Here is a 21,429-nt window from a genome sequence, read left to right on the forward strand (position 1 = left end):
TATCCATTAAACTCTATCATGTATCATGTCTATAGTGAAATTGTTCAAAGCATAAGGGACAATAAGGAATTTATCACTAACTGGATGGATTTGTCCCTCACCATACCTCTACTAGACACATTATAATGTATATATTTTGAATAGAAAGACTAATTTGTCAACTCTTTTTTCGAATAGTGAAGAACGAATTTGTAAAATTATAAACTAACCTGGGAGTGGTTCTCCATCCACAACTACCCATGGGACATACTCATGAGGTGGGTGCAGCTTATTGCTTTCAGCTGCATACTGTAGCTCAAGCTGCATACAGATAGGTAAATGCTAAAACTGAGAGAAAAATCAAAGCCACACAATTGCATAGACTCAAGTTAAGGCACATTTATCATCTCTCATAAAGTACAACGGGGTATACATTGTTTGATCTCAATAAAAGGGAATTATATTTGTCTAGAAATGTTGAATTTTATGAGCATTGTATTGTCTTATAAATTAATTGCTGAACATGCAAAGGGTATTTTGCCATCTTTTACACCTACTGTTGGTTCTAATTTTGATGACTTTGAACCCTTTTCTTTATGATTCTTCATATCTTCGTACTCACCTAATCATTGCATGCTGCTTCGGACAGGGAGTTCTAGCTACCAATCATGTGGAGAGAGATACGGTTTGCATCACATTGTGGATTGGGGAAGCTGTCTCGCACCAATAGAGCTTTTTCCCTGGCAATAACCACAACCTTGAAGCCAAGGACGTATCAACAAGATGTTGTGCATGAGTGTTGGAGAAATGCAACCAGTGTGGAGTTACTCACCCTCAAGAAGAACAGGATTTGGACTATTACTTCACTGACTCATGGTAAACTTACTATCGGTTGCAAATGGGGGTTCAAGGTGAAATTTAATCTAGACGGCAACATTGAGTGCCACAAGGCGAGACTTGAGGCTCAAGGTTTTAATCAGAAAGCAGGCTATGATTATTTGGACTCTCGGATGATAATCATTTTTCTTCCATTCTTTGAAGTCCATCACTGGGGTATGTCAATGATAATTATTTTGCAGTATTTCTTTAAGAGTTGTAGGCCTCTTCCTAATTCACCAGCATTAGCTTGCATATTCTAAAGGATCCCATAGGGAGCAGCCTTATAAGGTTCCTGCTGTAGGAATTCATTGGATGCTTTGGTTGCACCACCCAACATGTGTATGAACATATATGAAGGTTATGTTTTTAGAGAAAATATCCTTTTGCAGCGTCAGTTTGAGAAGCTGCCACAGTTCAGTTTCAAGACCATCTTGTGGACAACCTGCAATCATCAAATTCAGTGACCAAGCTTTATGATGAATGCTTAGTGCAAGTTACCAAAGAAAAAATCATAATATGCTTCAATATTACTAATAAGATTTCAGAGTTGTGCTTTGTTAAACCAAGGCAACGTTTTTCTTTTTTCTTTTTAATCTCATATTCTTCTGGCAGAATTTGTATTTGAAGACTCTATATCTAAGGTGTGGACACAGTATCTGAAAACGAAGGGGGTGGAATATTTAAGACAAAAAATGGCTTAATAAAACAAGAGTTCAAAATTGAGATAGCTCTAAATTGACAAGAGAACTTGGTTCAAACTAACTCTTTAGTAGGAATCTGCAAGTAACCCTGCAAACATTCAGTTTAGCTTGGCTGCTTAGTAGATCTATAAGTCATGGTAGCACAACTCAAATTCCTGGTAAAGTAGCAGTGTAGCACCTTTGATATATTATCACCAATAATCTCTGCATGAACATTGTCCTTCTTTAAAGCAATGAAACCTGTGAGTATCTCTAACAGTGATTTCCCTACCAGAAATGGCTGAAATAATTTTTATGGCGTTGTGGCAATCACCACAAATTCTTAGGTTCTTCACAACCAGTATTGGCACCCCTTCTTCAGTACAGATCAAGCCAAATGCAACAGCCAGTTTCTCACTATGATACAATAACTTTCTTTCCTTCTCTTCTGCCGTTACTGCTTCTTCATCTTTCATCAATGCCCATCTTATATCAGGAACATAACCTGCTTGTTTCAACTTCTTTAACATCTCTCCCATATACTCATGAATCTTATTTATCATTGGATGTGAAGTATCTTCAGCCACGAAGACATGCACTTTCTTATCTATCTCAATCCAGCTACAACCCGGTGTCTTCTTCACTCCCCTTTCACGCATCAGCTTCTTAAGCGTTGCAGCCTCTTCCCATCTGCCAGCACTGGCATACATATTAGAAAGTACCACGTATGGAACAGCACTATAAGGTTCAATCCGGACAAACTCACTGGCTGCTTTCACTGCAAGATCCACATTTCCATGTTTCTTACATGCTCCAAGTAAAGCAGCCCATTCAATAGAGCCAGGATTAAATGGCATCGTCTCAATAATCCTCTCGGCTTCCTTGAGTTTGCCCGCACGACCCAAAAGATCTATCATGCATGAATAATGTTCTGCCTCTGGTTCAAACCCAAACTTCTCCTTCATCATATTGAAATATTTCTGACCTTCCTCAACTTTCCCTGTGTGTGCGCATGCAGAAAGAACAGATATGAAGGTTATGTTATTTGGGGCAATATCCTTTTGCAGCATCAGTTCAAAAAGCCATAGTGACTCAGCCTCAAGACCATGCTGTGCGTAACCTGCTATCATTGAATTCAGTGATACCGTGTTGTGTTCTGGCATAGTATCAAAAATCTTTCTCGCATCCTGAAGATTCCCACATTTAGAATACATTGCAACAAGAGCATTATTCACCGAAACACGATTATAAAGGATGTCGGATTTGATTGTCAACGCGTGAACTTGATTTCCTACTGAGGGAGGTAAATTAGAGCAAGCACTAACCACACACACGAAACTACAATCATCCGGACGAAAGCCAACACGCTGCATCTTGCGAAAACAACAGAGGGCATCCTCAGACAAGTCCTCATTCTGGGAATATCCAGAAATCATTGTGTTCCATAGAACCAAATCTGGTGCAGTAATCTCTTCAAACACCTTCCTGCACTCTAACATACCCCCTGCACACTTAGAGTACAAGTCAATCAAACCACTACCTACATGAGTATTCCTGTGGAATCCACTTTTAATCATCTTAGCATGAAACTGCATCCCCCCTGCCAAATCCTTGAGGGAAGTAAAGGCAGTCAACACACTAGCCATAGTGAACATGTCAACCTCCAATCCCATCATAACCATCTCACAGAACAGTGCCAGCGCATCCGATCCCTCACGGTGTTGCCCGCAAGCCACTATCATCGAGTTCCAAGAAACCTCATCCCTCCCACCAACCCCCATCTCATGAAACACCCGTTTCGCCTCACCCAAGAATCCCTCCTTGCTATAACTCGTGAGGATGGCATTGTTAACAGAAGCATAAGAATCAAACCCACCCATCACCACGAAGCAATGTAGCTGCCTGATCAACCCCACACCACGGCCGCAGCAAGCATCTATGACGCCGGAGAGGGTGAACCCGTCGATGGCAAGGCACTTCTCTCTGACCACCCGGAGCAAGCCCAGTGCCTGTTCACAGTCGCCGCGCTCGGCATAAGCACTAATGAGGGTGTTGTAGGAAACAAGGTCCGGTTGGGGAATTTGGTCGAACAGCTGGCGGGCAATGTGGGGAAGGGAGTGTTTGGCATAGGCATTGATGATGGCATTGTAGGAGAACACATTGGGGTGTTCAGTGAGGTCAAATGCAGTTCTGGCATTGCGTAGAGTGCCGCATTTGGAATAGAGAATGGTGAAATGGTTAGAGAGGTAGGTGGTAATGTTATCATTGTTGTTGTTGTGGGATTTGAAGAAGAGTGCGTGAAGGGCTTTCCCTGCTAAAAGGTTTCTTTCCGATATGCATGCTTTGAGAAGGTTCCGGAAGGTGTGAGGGTTTAGTAGTTGCCATGAGTGGTAGTTGAAGACAAGCATCAGTGTCCAGCTTCCCTTCTTCACACATATTTATAGAAAATTTTCACTTACGGCAGCACCAACATTAACAAATTTATATCAACAATAAAAATTACAAGATAAGTATTCCTATTCCTGAGAATGCTACACGTTAAGTGTGTGTGTGTGAAAGCATTCCAGCATTGTAGAAACCTTTACTTTTGCAATATATATATATATATATATGAAACAAAGAAGCTCAACACGAACCTGGAGCACAAAGCAGAGACAACAACAAATAAAATAAAATAAAACAACGCAAGTTATATTCACCTAGTAACTTGTTAGAGCGAATAAGGATCTCAATGTCATTTCCGGCATTGCCATCAATAACAAAAAGAATCTTCACACTTCCACTCTTTGTAGTTAAATCGAGTCATGCTGATGATGTCTTCAACACCTTTACTTTTATTCTGAAACAGCCTCCTGTTCCTTTCCAGCTAGACGTTTCATACAATGACAAAGAAATTTATAAACCACACCTTGCGTTCCTCCTTTCTACCCGTAGCACCTGTCCAACTTTCAAAGTGTTCTTTGAGGGTACTTGGAACATACCATTTTCTGCCAAAATCAGATAGCCAAGCGCACCACACCTGTCAGGTAAATTTACAGCCAAGAAACAGTTGGTGAACATATTTCACATCATGATTACATAATACGCACACATTATCATCCTGGTTAACAATTCCGAGACGACATAACCTTTCCTTTGTGTTCAACCTACCTATCAAAACGAACCAGGCAAACAACTCCACTCTTGGGGGACTAATCCTTTCCAAATAGTATTCGTGTAGCTATAGCTTGTTACCTCTTCCAGTAGTGTTTTCACCTGCAAGACCTGCACAAATGAGTTAGTAGAAAAAACGCCTTGCATATCAAACTTCCAGACAACTCTATCCTCTCTATCAAAAGCTAGTTTAACTGGTCTCAAAGTATCATGTAATTGATTCACCAGTTCCAACTCCCATTAGAAGAGCTCACGCCTCCAGTGGAAGTTCCAAATCCACTCTAACCCATCCTAGAAACCACAGTTCCCTATGACAGATCTTTTTTGGTCTGAAACCGAGAAAAGCCTTGGAAACCTTTCCTTTAGAGGACCACCACTTAGCCAGACATCTTACCAAAAAAGGGTTTTTCTGCCATCACTAATCTCCATAGACAAGCCATTTATCATGTTGTCTCTTATATGTTGCTCCCTAATCTGTAGCTGACAGATATCCTTCTATTGACCCCTCTAGTGGGTAATGTCTGGGAAGATAATAACTTAGTAGGAGAGAGATTATTACAGGAGCAAACCACCTTCTTCCACAACGGACACTCCTCTTTTGAGAACATCCACCACCACTTAAACAGGAGAGCTGTGTTACGAAGCATCGCATTACCAACTCCTAGCCCACCTAGCTTTTTCGGAGCTTGGACCAATTCCCAGTTAACCAAAGACATCCCCTTCCTGCCATCCTCCTTACTCCACAAGAATCTTCTCTGTAATGAAATAAGCTTCTCCTGAACAGCTTTCGGCATCTTATATAAGCTTAGATAATATACCGGGAGACTATTCAGAACTGCTTTGATAAGCACTAGCTTCTCCGCTTTGTTGAGTGTCTTTGATTTTCATAAGCTGAGCTTCTCTTCCACTTTGTCTATAATTAGCTTCCAAGTCTTGACTAACCTTGGATTAGCTCCTAAGGGGATTCCAAGATATCTGACCGGGAGAGTGGCCTCCTTGCACCCCCAACAAGCTGCACATACTTCGAACCCACTGTTGTTCACAATTAATTGAGATCAAGCTGGATTTGTCAAAGTTGATACTTAGCCCCGACATCACCTCAAAACTACGAAGCAGCCTCTTGTAATTTTTAATAGTCTCCTCCTCTGGCGAACAGAATAACACAGTATTATCAGCAAACTGGAGATGTGACAGTTCTATATTGTCTCTCCAAACAAGTAACAGAGCTATCCGACCATTCCTGACTGCCACTTTAATCATTCTATGTAGAACATCCACAACAAGTACAAACAAGAATGGTGATAGAGGATCACCTTGTAGCAAACCTCTTTCCATCTTAAACGGCTTTGTTGGTGACCCATTTATCAATACCGACATAGAAGTTGTGCTAACACACTCCATAACCCAGTCTCTCCACCTTCGTCCAAAACCCATTTTCTGCAGAACAATATTCACGAAACTCCACTTTACCCTATCGTAGGCCTTTTGAAAGTCCAGCTTGATTATTGTCGCTTCTTTCTTCATCCTTTTAAGCTAATGTACCGTTTCACATGCAATAAGAGCCCCATCATGTATTTTCCGTCCCTTGACAAACGCACTCTGAGTCTCTCCAACCAGGCCTGGCATGCATAACTGATCTCATCCTCCTAACCAGTACTTTCGATATCACCTTATATACACAACCAACCATACTTATTGGTCGGATGTCCTTTATCTCCTTAGCCCCAATGAATTTCGATGCCAAAGCAACCTATGTTATATTAGAGTCTGTCGGTAGCTTAGACGTCTGAAAGAATCCTAACACAGCTGTCGTGAACTCTGTTCCAATTTCATCCCAGCACTTCTTGATGAAATTCATATTGTACCCATCACTTCCTGGCGCTCTATTTGTTTCACAATCCCACACTACTTCTCTTATCTCTTCAACTGTCGGCAACACCTCTAGGGCCATAGTATCCTCTTCAGCTATCATATCCACTAGATCATCCTTAAAATCCACCATAGGAGACTTCTCTTGACGATACAATTTCCTGCAGAACTTACGGATAGCAATTTTTATTCTTGCTTGATTTCTTACCAGTCTTTCATCAATTACCAAAGCATCAATCTTGCTGTTCCTCCTTCTGGTTGAAGCTAAGTTGTGAAAATACCTGGTATTTTTGTCCATATCCTTCGCAAGCCGTGAACGTGACATCTGTTTCCAGTGCAGTTCTTTCCTCACGTACCACCTCTCACAACAAGACACTAACGCCTTCCTTCTTGCTTCCACTGTTCTATCATATACCCCATTGCTTACTATGTCATCTATCTTCTTGATCTCTTCCTTAAATTTCATAATTTTTTTATCCATATCACCAAAATTGTCTCTATACCATCTCTTTTTTTTGGTCATTTTTTTATTAACCATACTAATAGAGACAAATTTAAAAAGAACAGAATCTTGAATATAATATTAAATAAAACTTACGACATATTAAAAATATATAATTCTCTTACCTGAGAAAAGGTTGATTAAGAAAAACCTTTTATTAAACTTCAGCCTTTTGTCTGTTTTATACTTTTCAACTTTCATGATTTTCATATTTACATGTTTTTTTTTTTTTGCTATTTTGTTGGAATTTTCTTTATGCCTTTTCTTTTTGTGATAATTTTGTGGTGGAGTGCTCAATATTATAATTTTGTTTTCTATTTGGTGGTAAAATCACAGTTTGTTAGTGTTTATGGTGAATAACCTAATGACAGTAAATTCCATAATTATACACGGTAAATATGAGTTTTTTGGATCAGAATAAAAATTACAAAGATTTGAGCAAAAAATATAAATTAAGAGGAAACAAAAATTTGAGTGAGTTGAAATCCAAAATCTTTTAACGATTCTTAAAACGAGAGTTATTGGATAGTGGAATTTTGACATGGCATTAAGGAAAATTATTCCGAGTTTGGATTCAAGTATACCAAATCATGCGTTATTAACGTTATGCAGAGAACACCGACAACACAAGTTACACCAGATGGGCAAAATGGCTAGTAAGTAATATAAAGCGGGGGCTCCAAAATAGGTAAAGAGATACAATCCCTAACAACTACAACAATAAGAGTTTTTGCAACGGTCGAAAATTATTATTATAGATAGAAAAATCGTTTCTAAAACTTTAGGCAACGTTTTGGTAATCGTTTTTTACCTGTGATATATGCGACTGTTGCTAATACTCATAGGTAACGATATTTTACCTAAGACAACGGCAACAAAAAACGGTTTAAAATTGTTCTCTTTCATGACATAACGGTTTAAAATCATAACTGAATAAGCAACCGTTTTAAACTGTTGTAGTTTTGTTATTCACAAAGATAATAGTTTAAAAGTAGTGTTGTCTAACCAAGTTGGGTTGGTCTAGTGGTTAGCTCACTAGTCCGCTTAAGCAAGTGTCGGGGGTTCGAATCCCGCCTTGTGCATGCAGCAACCCATTGGCCAGCGGCAAACCCTTAAATGGAGCTCAGTACCGCGACGGATTAGTCCTTGACCTGCCGGGTTGGGGGATACCGTGGGAAACCAAAAAAAAAAAAAAAAAAAAAGTAGTGTTGTCTTTGGTATTTTTTTTAACAGTTTTAATACCATTATCATTTTGAGATTGTCTTTAACAACAGTTTTAACACTATTGTATTTTGCAACTTTTGATAACGACATTTTGTAGTTATATATTTCTTTATTTACGATAATTTTTTTATGTTGCATTAAAATTAATATTCCAACTATTTTTTAGTGTTAATAGATTAATATTCCAACTATTTGAATCAAATCAATAAAAAAAATTAATTGAATATTTGATTTATAACGTATTCTATAAAATTTATACATGTTTGTGACTTATAAAAAAAAATTTAGAAGTCAAATAAACTAAAATACTTTAAAAGTATATAATAAGAGCCTAACTCATAACAATATCTAATTATAAACAAAAAAAATTGTTATATTATAATAGTAAATAATTTTTCCATCATCTTAACAAATTAGTGATTTTTACTTTTTAGTATTTGAACTTCACAATGTGTGGTTAAATTCTTTTTCACCTTCGTAATGATTTTTCTGTGAAAAGAAAAATAACAAATTAAATATAATACTAAACCTAATGCTAATAATACTTACTAATAAAGAGAGGGGGCGAAGGAAAGAAAAATAACTATTAGTGATTCTTTTTATGCATTTCCTTATTAGATCATAATAGCTAATATTAATTTGGTCAAGCAAATTAATAATCTCATTTAAATATAATACAAGAATTATTAGGAATTGTTAAAATAATTAGTTCTTAATAGTAATTTAGGATAATTATAATATAATAAAATTATTTTAAAAATATATCAAATATTTATTTATTAATTTATTAATGAGTTAAAATAATTATTTTAATTTAAAATATACAATTATTTAACTAATTTATTTTATTCAGAAAATTAAATTTAAAATTTTAATTATTTAAATTATACTTTTAAATTTTATTACAATTACTTACATTTTAATTTTAATTATATTATATAATTATATTTTTAACGGTTGGGAATAAATATTATATAATTAGCTTTTTAGATTATTATTTTGAATAATAATATAATTTAGATCTTTTTCACAATTATTTTGTAAAAAATTGAAAATAAATATTATATTTGGAAGGAATAATTTTTATGTGTATTATATGTTAAGTATTTTTAGGGAACGGTTTTTATGCTATCTTTTGTATAATTATTTAAACAACATTAAAAAATCGTTGCTTGATTAAAAAATCGTTGTAACAGTTATAAAAGTGTTTTTTAAAATAGTCAGAGAAAACTATTTTATTTTGTTGCTATAAAATAATAAAAAATTAAATTTAAAGAGCAACAATGTAAAAATCGTTGTCTAAGATCATCTAATAGAATAATTTTAAAATGTAATAAATTTGGCAACAATTTTTATGTGTATTATAAATTAAGTATTCTTAGGAACGATTTTTATGGGTAGCTTTTGTATAATTATTTAAACATTAGAAAATTGTTGCTTGATAAAAAAAATTGTTGTAATGATTATAAAACATTCTTTAAAATAGTCAAAGAGAACGGTTTTGTTTTATTGTCATAACATAATGAAAAATTAAACTTCAATAGCAACAATGTAAAAATCGTTGTCTAACACCATTCAATAGAATAATTTTAAAGTGTAACAAATTGTGGCAATGTACAGTTTTTATGTTTACTATAAATAAGTATTCTTAGGCAATAATTTTTATGCGTTTCTTGTATAATTATTTAAACAATATTAAAAACTCATTGCCTAAAAGTAAATCATTATAACGATTATAAAACTGTTCTCTAAAATAATCAAAGAGAACGATTTTATTTTGTTGTTATAAAATAATAAAAAATTAAACTTTAATATTAATATTATAAAAAATTATTGTCTAAAATCATCTAAAAAAACAATTTTAAAACGTTAATTTTGACATTACTAAAATTCATATTTATTATAGCACACTACAATCCATCTCAAAATCTCAATTTTTCTCAAATACGTATCGTTAACCCGATACGAACAAATACAATAATAATCTTTAATTTATTTATTTTTTATTCATTTGGGATTTGTCCCCATACAATAAAACCCCCTTGATCATATGAAAATGATTTATTTCCTCAACTATATGGATGATAGCAACAGACACAAGTGTCTCTGCCAACGCAACGAGGTTGTTCAGTTTGTGTAGGATGTTCAATTTTGCATCTTTTCTGGCATACTTCATTTTTGCAAAACCAAATTCGGATAATTGGAGGTTTCTCCGGATTACATGTTCCTGATAATAACTTTGTACCTGTCGCCATCCCTCCAAAAAATTAAATTAATTAAATTAAATACCATAATCTTCAATATGGCCAAGGTAGATTTGATGTATATGTAGTGCAATAAAGGTCTAAAATTTGTATATAGATTTACTACAAGAACTTTAATATGATTTATCTACATAATAATATAAATAAGATGAAAATTCATGTGAAGTCGACTTCGCGTGAAGTTGATACTAAGAGCTGTTAGATGATTTGACTGATTTGATTAAATTTTCATCCAACAGTTTTCAGATATTAACTTCACGTGAAGTCGACTTCATCTGAATTTCCACCTATAAATAAGTGTGAATTATAATATATTCATGCTGCAAGTTGTTAATTCGTAGTTAATACGAAAAAAAAAAAGCAAAAAGCAATAATAATATGGAAGAGAAGAAAAGAAACTTACTGGTTGATGAGCAAATCAAGAGAGATGCAAAGAAAAGGATTAAAAGGGAGAAGAATTTCATCATTAAAATACTAATTTAACTTCTACTCAATGGTTGTGTTACACTCGCACCAAAACCTTCTAGTTTGGCCACTATATATATACGGCAGTCGTGCATGATTTCATAATAAAATAAAAATTACTCCAACATAACGAGGGTGAAAATTTAGTATTTAAATTAATTATTATATATATATTTATATATATTATTTTATATATTTTTAATAAAATAATTAAATATTAAAATTAATCAAATTTGATATTATAAAATAATCACATATATTATAATAAAATAGTTATTTTTTTTAGAAATATTAGATAGTCAAGTATTTTTTTAAAAAAGTCCAATAATTAAATACACATGCTTTCCTTTTTAGTAAACGATTTTATGGGTCACAGTTAAGAGATTTATGTGTTATCTTTATTTTTAATAATTTTTAATTGATTAAAAATTTTTATGTGTCACAGTTAAAAAATTATGTGTGACAGTTAAATTTTTTTTTATTTTTAATAATTTTTAATCGGATAACAAATTTTTTGTATCACAATTAAAAAATTTAAGTATTATTTTTTATTAAGAAATTTTATGGATCATAGTTAAGAAATTTATGTGTTATTTTTATTTCTGATAACTTTTAATTGGTTAATAATTAAGAAATTATGTATCACAGTTAAGAAATTTCGATATCATTTTTGTATTTGATAACTTTTTATTGGATAAGAAATTTCTTGAGTCACAATAAAAAATTTTAATATTTCTTTTTAATAAATTCTGCTCAATTTAAAACTTCACATTCTTAAAAGGAATAAAAATAAGAAAAGAGAAAAAAATTAAACAAAATAATATTGTAATAAAACCAAAAAGAGAAGAAAGAGGAGAAAAAATAATAAAAAAAGAATGCAGCAACAATAAAAGAATAAGGAGGACACGAGAGGAACATGCGTGCGAAGAAAAAGGAATAATAAAAAGAAGAAGTGTGTGATTTTCGTGCATATTGTGTGAATAATTTAGACTAATTTGGTTGGACTTAATTACTAAAATGGTAATGTTAGGAAGGAAAAAAAATACAAACTTACTTTATTTAGCATTAGACGATTAATAAATACTAAATAAGATAAGTTTATGTTGTTTTAACTGAATTTTTATTATCTTCTGAATATTAATGTTAGATAGACAAAAAAAAACCAAAATTTACCTTATTTAGTATTCATTAATTATTGCGATAATTAATAAATGTTAAATGAAAAATTTATAGTTGTTTTTGGCTTATTTTTTTTGTTACCAAATATTTCTGTTATAAAAAATAATTAGATGTGTCACATGATTTTTTTTTTATAGCAACATAATTAATTTTTTCCTAAACACTAAATATATATGCATCATTAAATAGGAATTTATTGATAAATAAGATTTTGTGACAGTTGTTTCGTAATATTTATTTGGATTTATCTAAATAATGCTCATTAATTGGCTGATAAAAGATTCCGAAGACGAAAGCTTATCTTTTGGAAATAATTAAGTAAACGACTAAATGTATAGATTTTCATTGCATTAAATATTCAGAGATTTTAATTTCTTTCCATCTCTTTTTGGCAGTTGATTATCAAAATTAAAATGCTTTGTGAATGTAATATGAATTAGTCATTATAAACTTGTCTATATTTATACATATTCTATATATTTTTTATAAAATAATTAACTATTAAAATAACCAAATCTTTTATAAAAGAGTAATTAATCAAACTTTTGCATAATAAAATAATTAATTTTTTTTATGACACTACTACATTTTGAAGATTTGGTAACATTTATTGCTTAACATTTGTTGAAGTGTTAGTAATTATTATAAAATTATATTATAAAGTAACATTTTATTAGAAATGTTAGTAAATATATATAATTTTTTTAAAAATCTTAAAAAATGTTACCTATTCCTATAACACTTTGGACGGAGATCTAGCCTAACGAAATAGAAGAAAGATCGGGAACCAGTCATAGCTCTCAATCTCACTCCGAATCTCGTTCTCCTTCGCACTCTCGCTCTCAACCTCACTGGCGCTCTCAATCTCACTCCGAATCTCGTTCTCCTTCGCACTCTCGCTCTCAACCTCACATGTGCTCCTCCGCTCTTTGAATCTCTCTCTTGTTTCAACAAATTCTAGGGTTGGATTTGTTATTCTCTGTTTTGAGGTGAGTCTAATGGATGAGAAGAAAAATCTCTTTTCGGATTCTTTCTTCTCTTACTGATTTTGATCCAGATTTGAATCATGCATATGTAATTTCTCACCAATTAAGTTGTTTATTTGAATTTAGGTTTTGAATTTAGGTATAAATGAGTTTAATTGCTCCTTCAATTCAAATTATGTTTATACTTGGCAATTTATACTTACTAAACTTTTGTGCGGCGTTTTAGAAACAATTGAAGGGGGGTCGATATTTTCCTCTCACAGCTGTTCAGAGTTTTGATGCTGCTGTAAGTCTCACTTTGTATTATCTATCTATTTTTCACCTGATGCTAGCACCACATTTTTGTCTATGAGAAGCTTTCAATGTTCTTTGTTATTTTGTGCTACTTATTGATAAAGCAAGAAACATCAGAAGAATGTTTTTGATAACTGATAAGTGCATCTTTGGGAATGAGGGATAAGCTATTTCTCTGTACATTGATTGTCAGTTCATATTGCAGTTAGTTTTTCATTGCCTTTGATAATACTGGTTTATATCCAATATTGCTATGTTTTGCTCTATACATTTCGATTTGGTGCAGCATAGGTTGGTTAGATGTAGCTGCCCAATACATGTTTGATTTAATGTCTGAATCATAGCATACATGTATTGTTTTCATTGAGACTTATGAGGATATTATGAAGTGTTAGCATATTTTGTCTTTTCGATTGCTTTTATGTATTTTATGAAGTGTTAGTATTATATATGTTTTGGCATTTGAATTATCCTATGATTGAAGATGTTAAAGCAGGGCTAGAACTGCTTGAACTAAGATATTGAGGTGTGCTTTGATCACTAATATCTCTTGTCATTCCTTCTTTTTTTTCTTCTCTGCATAAAAATATTAGATTCAGAGTTGAATTGTAAAGCAATTTCTTAAAAATAGGATACTAGGAGAATGCAGAAGAACATTCATTCATGATAATTGAATAATTAGGCATTAGTTATTTGATTAGTCTATAGAAATTAAGTGAAGTTTAATTGCTTATAGTGATTGCTTATAGTCTTTATTCACTTGCTTTTTTTCTTTAATTGCTTAAAGGGATTCAAGAGTGTTTCTCAAAGCTTTCGCATCGACAGCGAGGAGCTCTTCAAACGCTGGCTAACTAATAGAGAGGCAAGATTGCTATATATCATCACATTTTGATCATGTTTCTTGTGTTGCTTCTGTTCTGTTTTGTCTCACAGCAGAGCAGAAAATTTTCATGATGGCAGTTTTATTTGACATACACATCTTTCAACATGAATTCCTGAACTCTATATCTTTTACTTGAGTACACATGATCACACATACTACTTCATTGGTAAATCATATATATAACAAAGTCAATCCAAACTAGTATCTTCCACTTAATTCCACGGTGCATGCTTTTTTTTGTTCCATATTTTATTTTATTTTGTATTTAAAGTGGTTCATTCAGATTTCAGAATCTAATGTATATTTTAATTACTGGCTAGGATCATTCAAATATCTCTGACCTAATATTCATGAACAATATTATATTCTCTCCCACTACAGAAAAAGTTTATTATATTTAAATGCATTAATATAATTAACCAATCGAAAGGAACCAAAATAGAAGAAAGGTCAAAATGGCGCAGCTTATTCGGGGGACCATTGAGCCAAATATGTAGTGAATTGAATTAATTATATTGTTATATAAATATAATGTTTAAATGACCCTTGTCAATCTCCAAAGGATACATAGCTTAAACCAAGTGGAACAAAATAACTACGAAAACTTAAAATGTCTAATCACTTTTACTTTATGCTTAAATCATATCTTATAATTACTTACTTTCTATATATACATTTCATTAAATAAATTTAAGAGGTTAACATATATATTATAAATATAAGTTAAACATGCCGAAATTAAATTTCATGGTATGCAGATACACAATATTATGGCTTGTAATTAGTTTTGTTAGCGATGATATCAATGCCATGTAGTGATACTTTTGAGTGTGGAGTTTGTAATTGGATATTGCTTATACCTTACACTTTGCTGCATTTATATTTTCTATTATTTAACACCTTTGTTTTTCATATTAGGTTTACAATTTATATCAATGACTTATGAAAAATTTGAAACCCTTCTGTTTAAGAGTTACCTTAGTGAGAGTTTAGTCATTAGTCAGTATTCAGTTCAAATTAAAAGTTTTCATTTCCTTGTCCTTTTTTATTTTTGAAATAAAATGTCTACTTTTTATCAAACCCCCTTTTGGAAGGTAACTTATTCTCATTATTAATACCTACCAACAAGGAAATCCACCAACTCTTATGGTCTCACATGCAGATTGATTGCTGGCTTGAATGAATCTCAATATAGCCGTTCTATGTTAATGTAAAGCATATGAGATTTTTCAGTTTAGTTTAGATTTAAGTTATTTTTCTTGTTGTTTAGTTTTTAGTCGTGCTGTGTTTTCTATGATTTACTGGTTTGATTTCTTGTTCTTGTTTTTCTTATTTAATTGTTCAATCATGGCTGTGTTTGCTGTTAATTGTTCAATTTTGGCTGCCTTGGTTAGTTGGTGTTTGGAGAATAATTTTCTTTCACTTAATTTATGTTGTTGGTTTATAATGGCTGCCTTGGTTGATTACTTGTTGTTCAGTTCTTGGTCTTGCTGTGATTTTTTTAATTTTTTTAGTTCTTGTTCTTGCTCTTTTGCTGTTATTATAGGTCTTTGTTCTTGATTTTAGTTCTTATTTTTGCTGTGATTTAGTTCTTGTTCTTCTGGTATTTTCTTATTTAATTGTTTAATTATGGCTGTGTTTGCTTTTAATTGTCCATTTATGGCTGCCTTCGTTAGTTGGTGTATGGATAATAATTTGTGTTCACTAAATTTATGCAGATTTATCTTATGCACTTTCTATAATTGTTATAGTGTTATGGGAAACAAGAAAGAGAAAATTTTAAGGTCAAGCATCTCAATGAGAGATATTATCTATGAACAAGAAGAGCAAATTGGATTAGGTCCTCGTCAATCCCGATTAATATCAACGGTGAAGAAAAGTAGATGATTGAAAGGTGGTTCTATGGTTAATATCATTGGTGAGCTAGAGGATACTGCATCAAGCCCTTCTCAAACACCTTTAGTACCATATGCTAATGATGATAGTAAGTGTGCCTTTATTTCATGTGATTTGAAAGAAATAAAATAATACTATTTTTAATTTCCTGCTTGTGTGTGTATTTTATTCTTGAATTTGATAATACCTTAATACTATTGTCCAATTCTTTTTTTAAAAAAGAAAAAAAAACACAAACAAACAAGTTAGGAAATTGAGATAAATTTTTGAATTTTGTCACAGTTAATCTATTTCCTTTTAAATGACTTTTGCTTTTAATACTTGATAACAGGACCAGTTTTAACATCACCCCAAACTAATGATGATGATAGTAAGTAATTATGTTTTATGTTTAGTTTAATACTTATAATCAATGTATATTATTTTTTACATTATTGTCTTTTATTTCTTTATTTCCATAACAGGACCAGCAACCAAAAGAAAAAAGGGTCCGACAAAGTGCCTTAAAACTCATGGTTTAAGCTATGAGGATCGGCTGTCAATAAGATTAAATAAGTATGGTCAACCAATTGGTTGCAATCGAGCCAAGTTAAGCAGTCATTTAGGAACTTTGGTTAGAAATGCACATCTTGCTCCATTGACATACACAAGTTGGCATGGACTTAAATATAATTGGGAAGATTTGTGGGAAGCTACCATTGTATTACACTTTTACCTCTTTTAACTTAGGTGTTTTTTTTTTTCTTTATTGATCTTAAAAACTAAGTATTACTACATCATGGTGCAGGGAAAGTTTGACATTGGAGAAAGAGCTAAAGGGTGGGTTTTCAAAACCTTAGGTTCATCTTGGAGGACATATAAAAGTCGGTTAAAAAATCAATATTTTAAAGAAAACATGCCACTAGTTTACAATATAAAGAATTGTCCTCGTACTGTTCCACTTGAACATTGGAAGATTCTTGTTCAATTTTGGAGTCTAGATATGATTAAGGTATATTAATTCTTAGCATGTAATTTTCATGACATTATAATTAGTTATACTATCTAATTTTGCTTGTTTGTGTATTTTTAGGTTTAATTATTCAATTATATTTTTATGATTTTAAAGGAACAAAGCAAGAAGAATAAAGCTAGTAGAGCAAAGAATACAAGTCAGCATACAACAGGATCAAAAATATTTGCTGAAATACGTGAAGAGGAGGTAGAATTAATCTGTTCACACTTGTCTTATTTGTATTTATTTTTTTAGTTGATTGTGCTTTTTCTTAATAGGCAATGAAAAATCCTGATAGAAGAGAACCATCTCGGGTGAACATGTTCTTTTTAACACACAAGTCAAGAGATGGAAAACCAATGAGTGAGGGAACAAGCAAAATTTTTGTAAGATATGTATTTCTTTTAATATATATTTTTTGTGATATAGATTTTTTTTGTCATAGATTAATGTAGTTTGAATTTTGGATTGTAGTCTGAGCTTGAGGATGCCATAGTTTCACATCCTGAAAAATTAGAAAGTACAAATCAAGATGATATACTTTCCCAAGTATAAGGAAAAGATCAACCCGGTCGTGTCCGTACTTATGGTAGAGGTGTTGTAGCTTCAGATTTGTGGGGATCTAGATCTCAAGTTGAGACGGAGAGGTTAATTAAAGAAGTTAAAGAGAATGCTCAAACAGAAATTCAGAATATACAACAAAAGATGCAAGAGGAGATGGAAATAAAACTTCAAGAAAGAGTGGAGGACATGAAGTCACAGATGTTGTGTGGATTTAATGTATTTTTGAATCAACTACAGAAAAATCTCTCAAGAGTAGAAATTCTAAATCTCTCTTTTCTGTCAACTACTTTAAATACGAAAGAAGTAGAAGCTACTGCAACAGCAAATCATGAAGTTTTTACTGCTGAAAAAGAGGTATTTATATCATTCTTTGCATTTTTTCTTAATAATAATTTATAAAATTTACTTTTCATAGTGTTAAATGTATTCAATCATTTAATCTACAATGAACCAATCTTAGCGTGTATAGACTAATCTACAAATTAATATATCTTGTTTTTAATTTCTTTATTTTTTATCTTCACTTTACAAACACATGCAATTTGAATCAATATTATTATTTTCTATTTTATTTAATAACCAATAATTATAACGATAAAATTTCTTAACAAATTAATATGTGAATTGAATATTAAAAAAATAAAGCCATAAAACAAACAGAGTCTGCATGCACTTTTGAGTGCCCCTTTATTTTTTCTTTCCCTTTCTTATTATGGGTGGTTTAGTAATATTATGGATGGTCTAATAATATTTTATTTTTCTTATATTTTAGGTTCCAAGTAAATCATCTACTATAACAGAAGATGTTTTTAAATCTCATACTAAGTCATTATCTCAAACAAGGGAGAAGAATGTGATTCTTTCACCTAAAAAGAAGCAGGTATATTTATACCTAAAATCGAAGAATTTAAAATAGCATTTATAATTCATGCTTTATAATAATCATATTGAGATTTATTGTAGAAATATTGGTATTGGTGCCTTAAAATAGTTATTTTTTTGCAGGCTTTTTGTTCTTCTCTTACTCAAGAAGTTCTTGACTTGAAATTGGAGAAAATGAAGCATGACCAGCATAAGAAAAGATCAAAAAAGAAGAAAGTGGTGTGCTTGTAATATTAAGATGAATTTGTGAATTTGTGAATTTAATGAAAAAGACAAACTTGTACAATGATTATTGATTAAAGAGGCTATAAAAATTTCATTTTGTGAATTTGTATATTTAATGAAATATTTCATGTTGTAGTAATTAATTTTAGTATATTTATATTGTGTATAATATAAAATAAAAAAGAGTATAATAGAACTAAAAAAATATTACTAAAGATCTATGGTAACATTTTATAAGTGTTAAAAGAAATATTTATGGTAATATTTTTTTAAGTGTTACAAAAAATATCTATGGTAACATTTCTTTAAATGTTATAAAAAAATATTTATGGTAACATTTTTTAAGTATTACAAAAAATATCTACAATAATATTTTCCTAAGTGTTACAAAAAATATTTACGGTAACATTTTTCTAAATGTTACAAAAAATATTTATGGTAACATTTTTTTAAGTGTTACAAAAAATATCTATTGTAACATTTCTCTAAGTGTTATTAAGAAATGTCTATTGTAACATTTTTCAAAATATTACTATAGAATATCTTTTGTAACATTTTTACTAAATGTTATTAAATCTTTAAAAAAATGTTAGTAAAACTCTTTAGTAATATAGGGTATATTTAACATTTGTTAAAATATTACTAATATACATAGGTAACATTTTAATATGATTTAGTAACATTTTTTAAATGTTAGTAAAAGTCAAGTATGTAGTAGTGTGAAAACAAAACTAATTCATTATGTTTTGGTAATGTATATAGTTTGATTATACATATAAATCTAGTTTAATTATAGTTATGAATATAATTTGTTTATAAACGTTTTTAAATTTTGATTATTAAGTAAAGATTTAATTCAATTTCTATTTATTTTTTAAAGGATAATAATGTTATTTCTGTCCAAAAAAAACATGTTGGTCCTTAACAATATTATTTTGGGACAATATGAAATTATCTGTTGAAAAATTTATTATATATAATAATCAAAATTAATTTTGTAGAGAATTTTATTTTATAATTTATGAGAATTTTAAACCCTCAAATTATTAATAGATTTATCTTTGAAATAAATTTATATATACACACATTCCAAAAATCTAATTACAAAGTGAAAACCAACAAATAATACAACTCAAACAATTACATCTATTATCATAAATACAAATATATCATATATTTTTTTATACGCATATTTATATACATATAACATATAAAATAATTTTTTGTCCTTCTTAAAAGAATGAATTCTAAAATAACACATCAAAAAAAAAAACTAAATAACATTTATATTCTGAAAGTATTATCAGTACACGTCTAAAACTCAGTAAATTGTTCAAAAACTTTTTCATATCTTCGCTGAAAAATATTAAAATATAAAAGGGTGAGAATCAAACCATACAATCTTAGTAAAAAAATTTTAGAATTATCATAAAAAATATAAATATATGTTGTCATACGACAAGTGATTTATGTTAGTCTTATGCTTTTTAGTGATTTATGCTATGATTTTCTTTTTTCAAATTCCTTTTGTTCTTCTAAACTTTTAGGATGCAACTGCTACTCCCTAAAACTCATACTCTTCAACATCCTATTTTTTTTAAATCACACTTTTCTTACAATTATCCAATTTACTTTTGTTACGGTATACTTTTCTCATTTTCAGTGATAGGACATTTTCCTCGTCACCTCCTATTTCTTTTTAGGTTTATCGTCTAACAAAACTCTTTTTTGAAACATCACAACCTTCTCCCTACAATGCCGAATCGGCTATTCCTAAGCAGTAGCAATCAAGCAAATAATCCCATATATTTCCAATTATATACGCACAAACAAACAAACAATTTCAAATAATTTACAAATAAATGCAATATAATGCATGTCTATTCCTAATTTTAGTCATGAACTCGTGAGTCAGTTATCACCAAGAATCCGATAACATCTTTGAAATGGACATTACATGTATATCACTATTTGTATCTCAAAAATTGTTCTCTTTACGAGCGTTACGTATTTATGAAAAAATCATCCTTTCAATCCTCAAGCGAGTATTATGTATCGGCATCCTTATTAAAACCATACTAATCATTATTATCAAACTATGATAAGTATGACGAAATTACCATCCTTACATAATAACATAACATTGAGTAAGTAAGACGAAGCCACCATCTTTGTTAAGCAAGCAATTAATATCATAATCACGCAAGTGAGACGGAACCCATTTCCTTGCTAAATTAGTAGCCATTTCATAGTTAAAATCATGCAAGTGGGAAGAAACTCATATCCTTGCCACACAATCATATTCCAATAATGCAAGTAGAACAACACCAATGTCCTTGCGAAATAAACAATTTTATCATTAATAAAAATATTTTTTGAAAATAAAATAAATTATTCAGAAGTGACTCATACTACAAGAAAACACCTCTATTACCACGCTTTTAAAGCGTGGCAAAAGCTAAAAAAACGTGGTAATAACATTTTGCCACGCTTTTGAAAGGATTATATCTG

At 31.1% G+C, this 21,429-nt stretch overlaps 3 protein-coding genes and 1 long non-coding RNA gene across 10 annotated transcripts; 1 reads left to right on the plus strand and 3 right to left on the minus strand.

The window, feature by feature from the left end:
- On the minus strand, positions 1-4,200 carry LOC112790512 (pentatricopeptide repeat-containing protein At3g49710). Of its 3 annotated transcripts, XR_011881126.1 has the most exons (3): positions 1,738-4,194; positions 602-1,300; positions 1-300 (listed from the first exon to the last, which is right to left on the minus strand). XR_011881126.1 is itself a non-coding variant. In XM_025832954.3 (2 exons), the coding sequence occupies exon 1, from the start codon at positions 3,944-3,946 to the stop codon at positions 1,751-1,753; it is 2,196 nt and encodes a 731-aa protein (XP_025688739.1). In that variant the 5' UTR covers positions 3,947-4,200; the 3' UTR covers positions 358-1,300; positions 1,738-1,750. The 3 variants fall into 3 exon arrangements, 1 of the variants encoding a protein (XP_025688739.1); XR_003196661.3 differs by lacking the exon at positions 1-300 and having other exon boundaries at positions 358-1,300; positions 1,622-4,200; XM_025832954.3 differs by lacking the exon at positions 1-300 and having other exon boundaries at positions 358-1,300; positions 1,738-4,200.
- A 2,241-nt stretch (positions 4,201-6,441) lies between these two features.
- On the minus strand, positions 6,442-7,026 carry LOC140175381 (uncharacterized). The gene has a single exon (XM_072203564.1). It carries the CDS (start codon positions 7,024-7,026, stop codon positions 6,442-6,444), a length of 585 nt encoding a protein of 194 aa, XP_072059665.1.
- A 3,233-nt stretch (positions 7,027-10,259) lies between these two features.
- Positions 10,260-11,059, minus strand: LOC112783485 (uncharacterized). Its single transcript, XR_003194266.3, has 2 exons — positions 10,954-11,059; positions 10,260-10,543 (listed from the first exon to the last, which is right to left on the minus strand). It is a non-coding gene; the product is annotated as an uncharacterized lncRNA (long non-coding RNA).
- A 1,855-nt stretch (positions 11,060-12,914) lies between these two features.
- LOC112790525 (uncharacterized) lies at positions 12,915-19,021 on the plus strand. Of its 5 annotated transcripts, none has more exons than XM_072237760.1 (12): positions 12,915-13,183; positions 13,407-13,466; positions 14,262-14,336; positions 16,076-16,341; positions 16,585-16,623; positions 16,718-16,953; positions 17,041-17,244; positions 17,362-17,454; positions 17,526-17,633; positions 17,722-18,165; positions 18,584-18,691; positions 18,817-19,021. In XM_072237760.1, the coding sequence occupies exons 4-10, from the start codon at positions 16,260-16,262 to the stop codon at positions 17,800-17,802; spliced, it is 843 nt and encodes a 280-aa protein (XP_072093861.1). In that variant the 5' UTR covers positions 12,915-13,183; positions 13,407-13,466; positions 14,262-14,336; positions 16,076-16,259; the 3' UTR covers positions 17,803-18,165; positions 18,584-18,691; positions 18,817-19,021. The 5 variants fall into 5 exon arrangements, with proteins under 5 accessions (XP_072093861.1, XP_072052368.1, XP_025688768.1 ...); XM_025832983.3 differs by having other exon boundaries at positions 12,917-13,183; positions 14,262-15,567; positions 16,109-16,341; XM_025832969.3 differs by having other exon boundaries at positions 12,917-13,183; positions 16,109-16,341.
- The last annotated feature ends 2,408 nt before the right edge of the window (positions 19,022-21,429 follow it).

This window comes from Arachis hypogaea, chromosome 1, assembly GCF_003086295.3.
Source record: "Arachis hypogaea cultivar Tifrunner chromosome 1, arahy.Tifrunner.gnm2.J5K5, whole genome shotgun sequence".
Taxonomy (NCBI): Eukaryota; Viridiplantae; Streptophyta; class Magnoliopsida; order Fabales; family Fabaceae; genus Arachis; species Arachis hypogaea.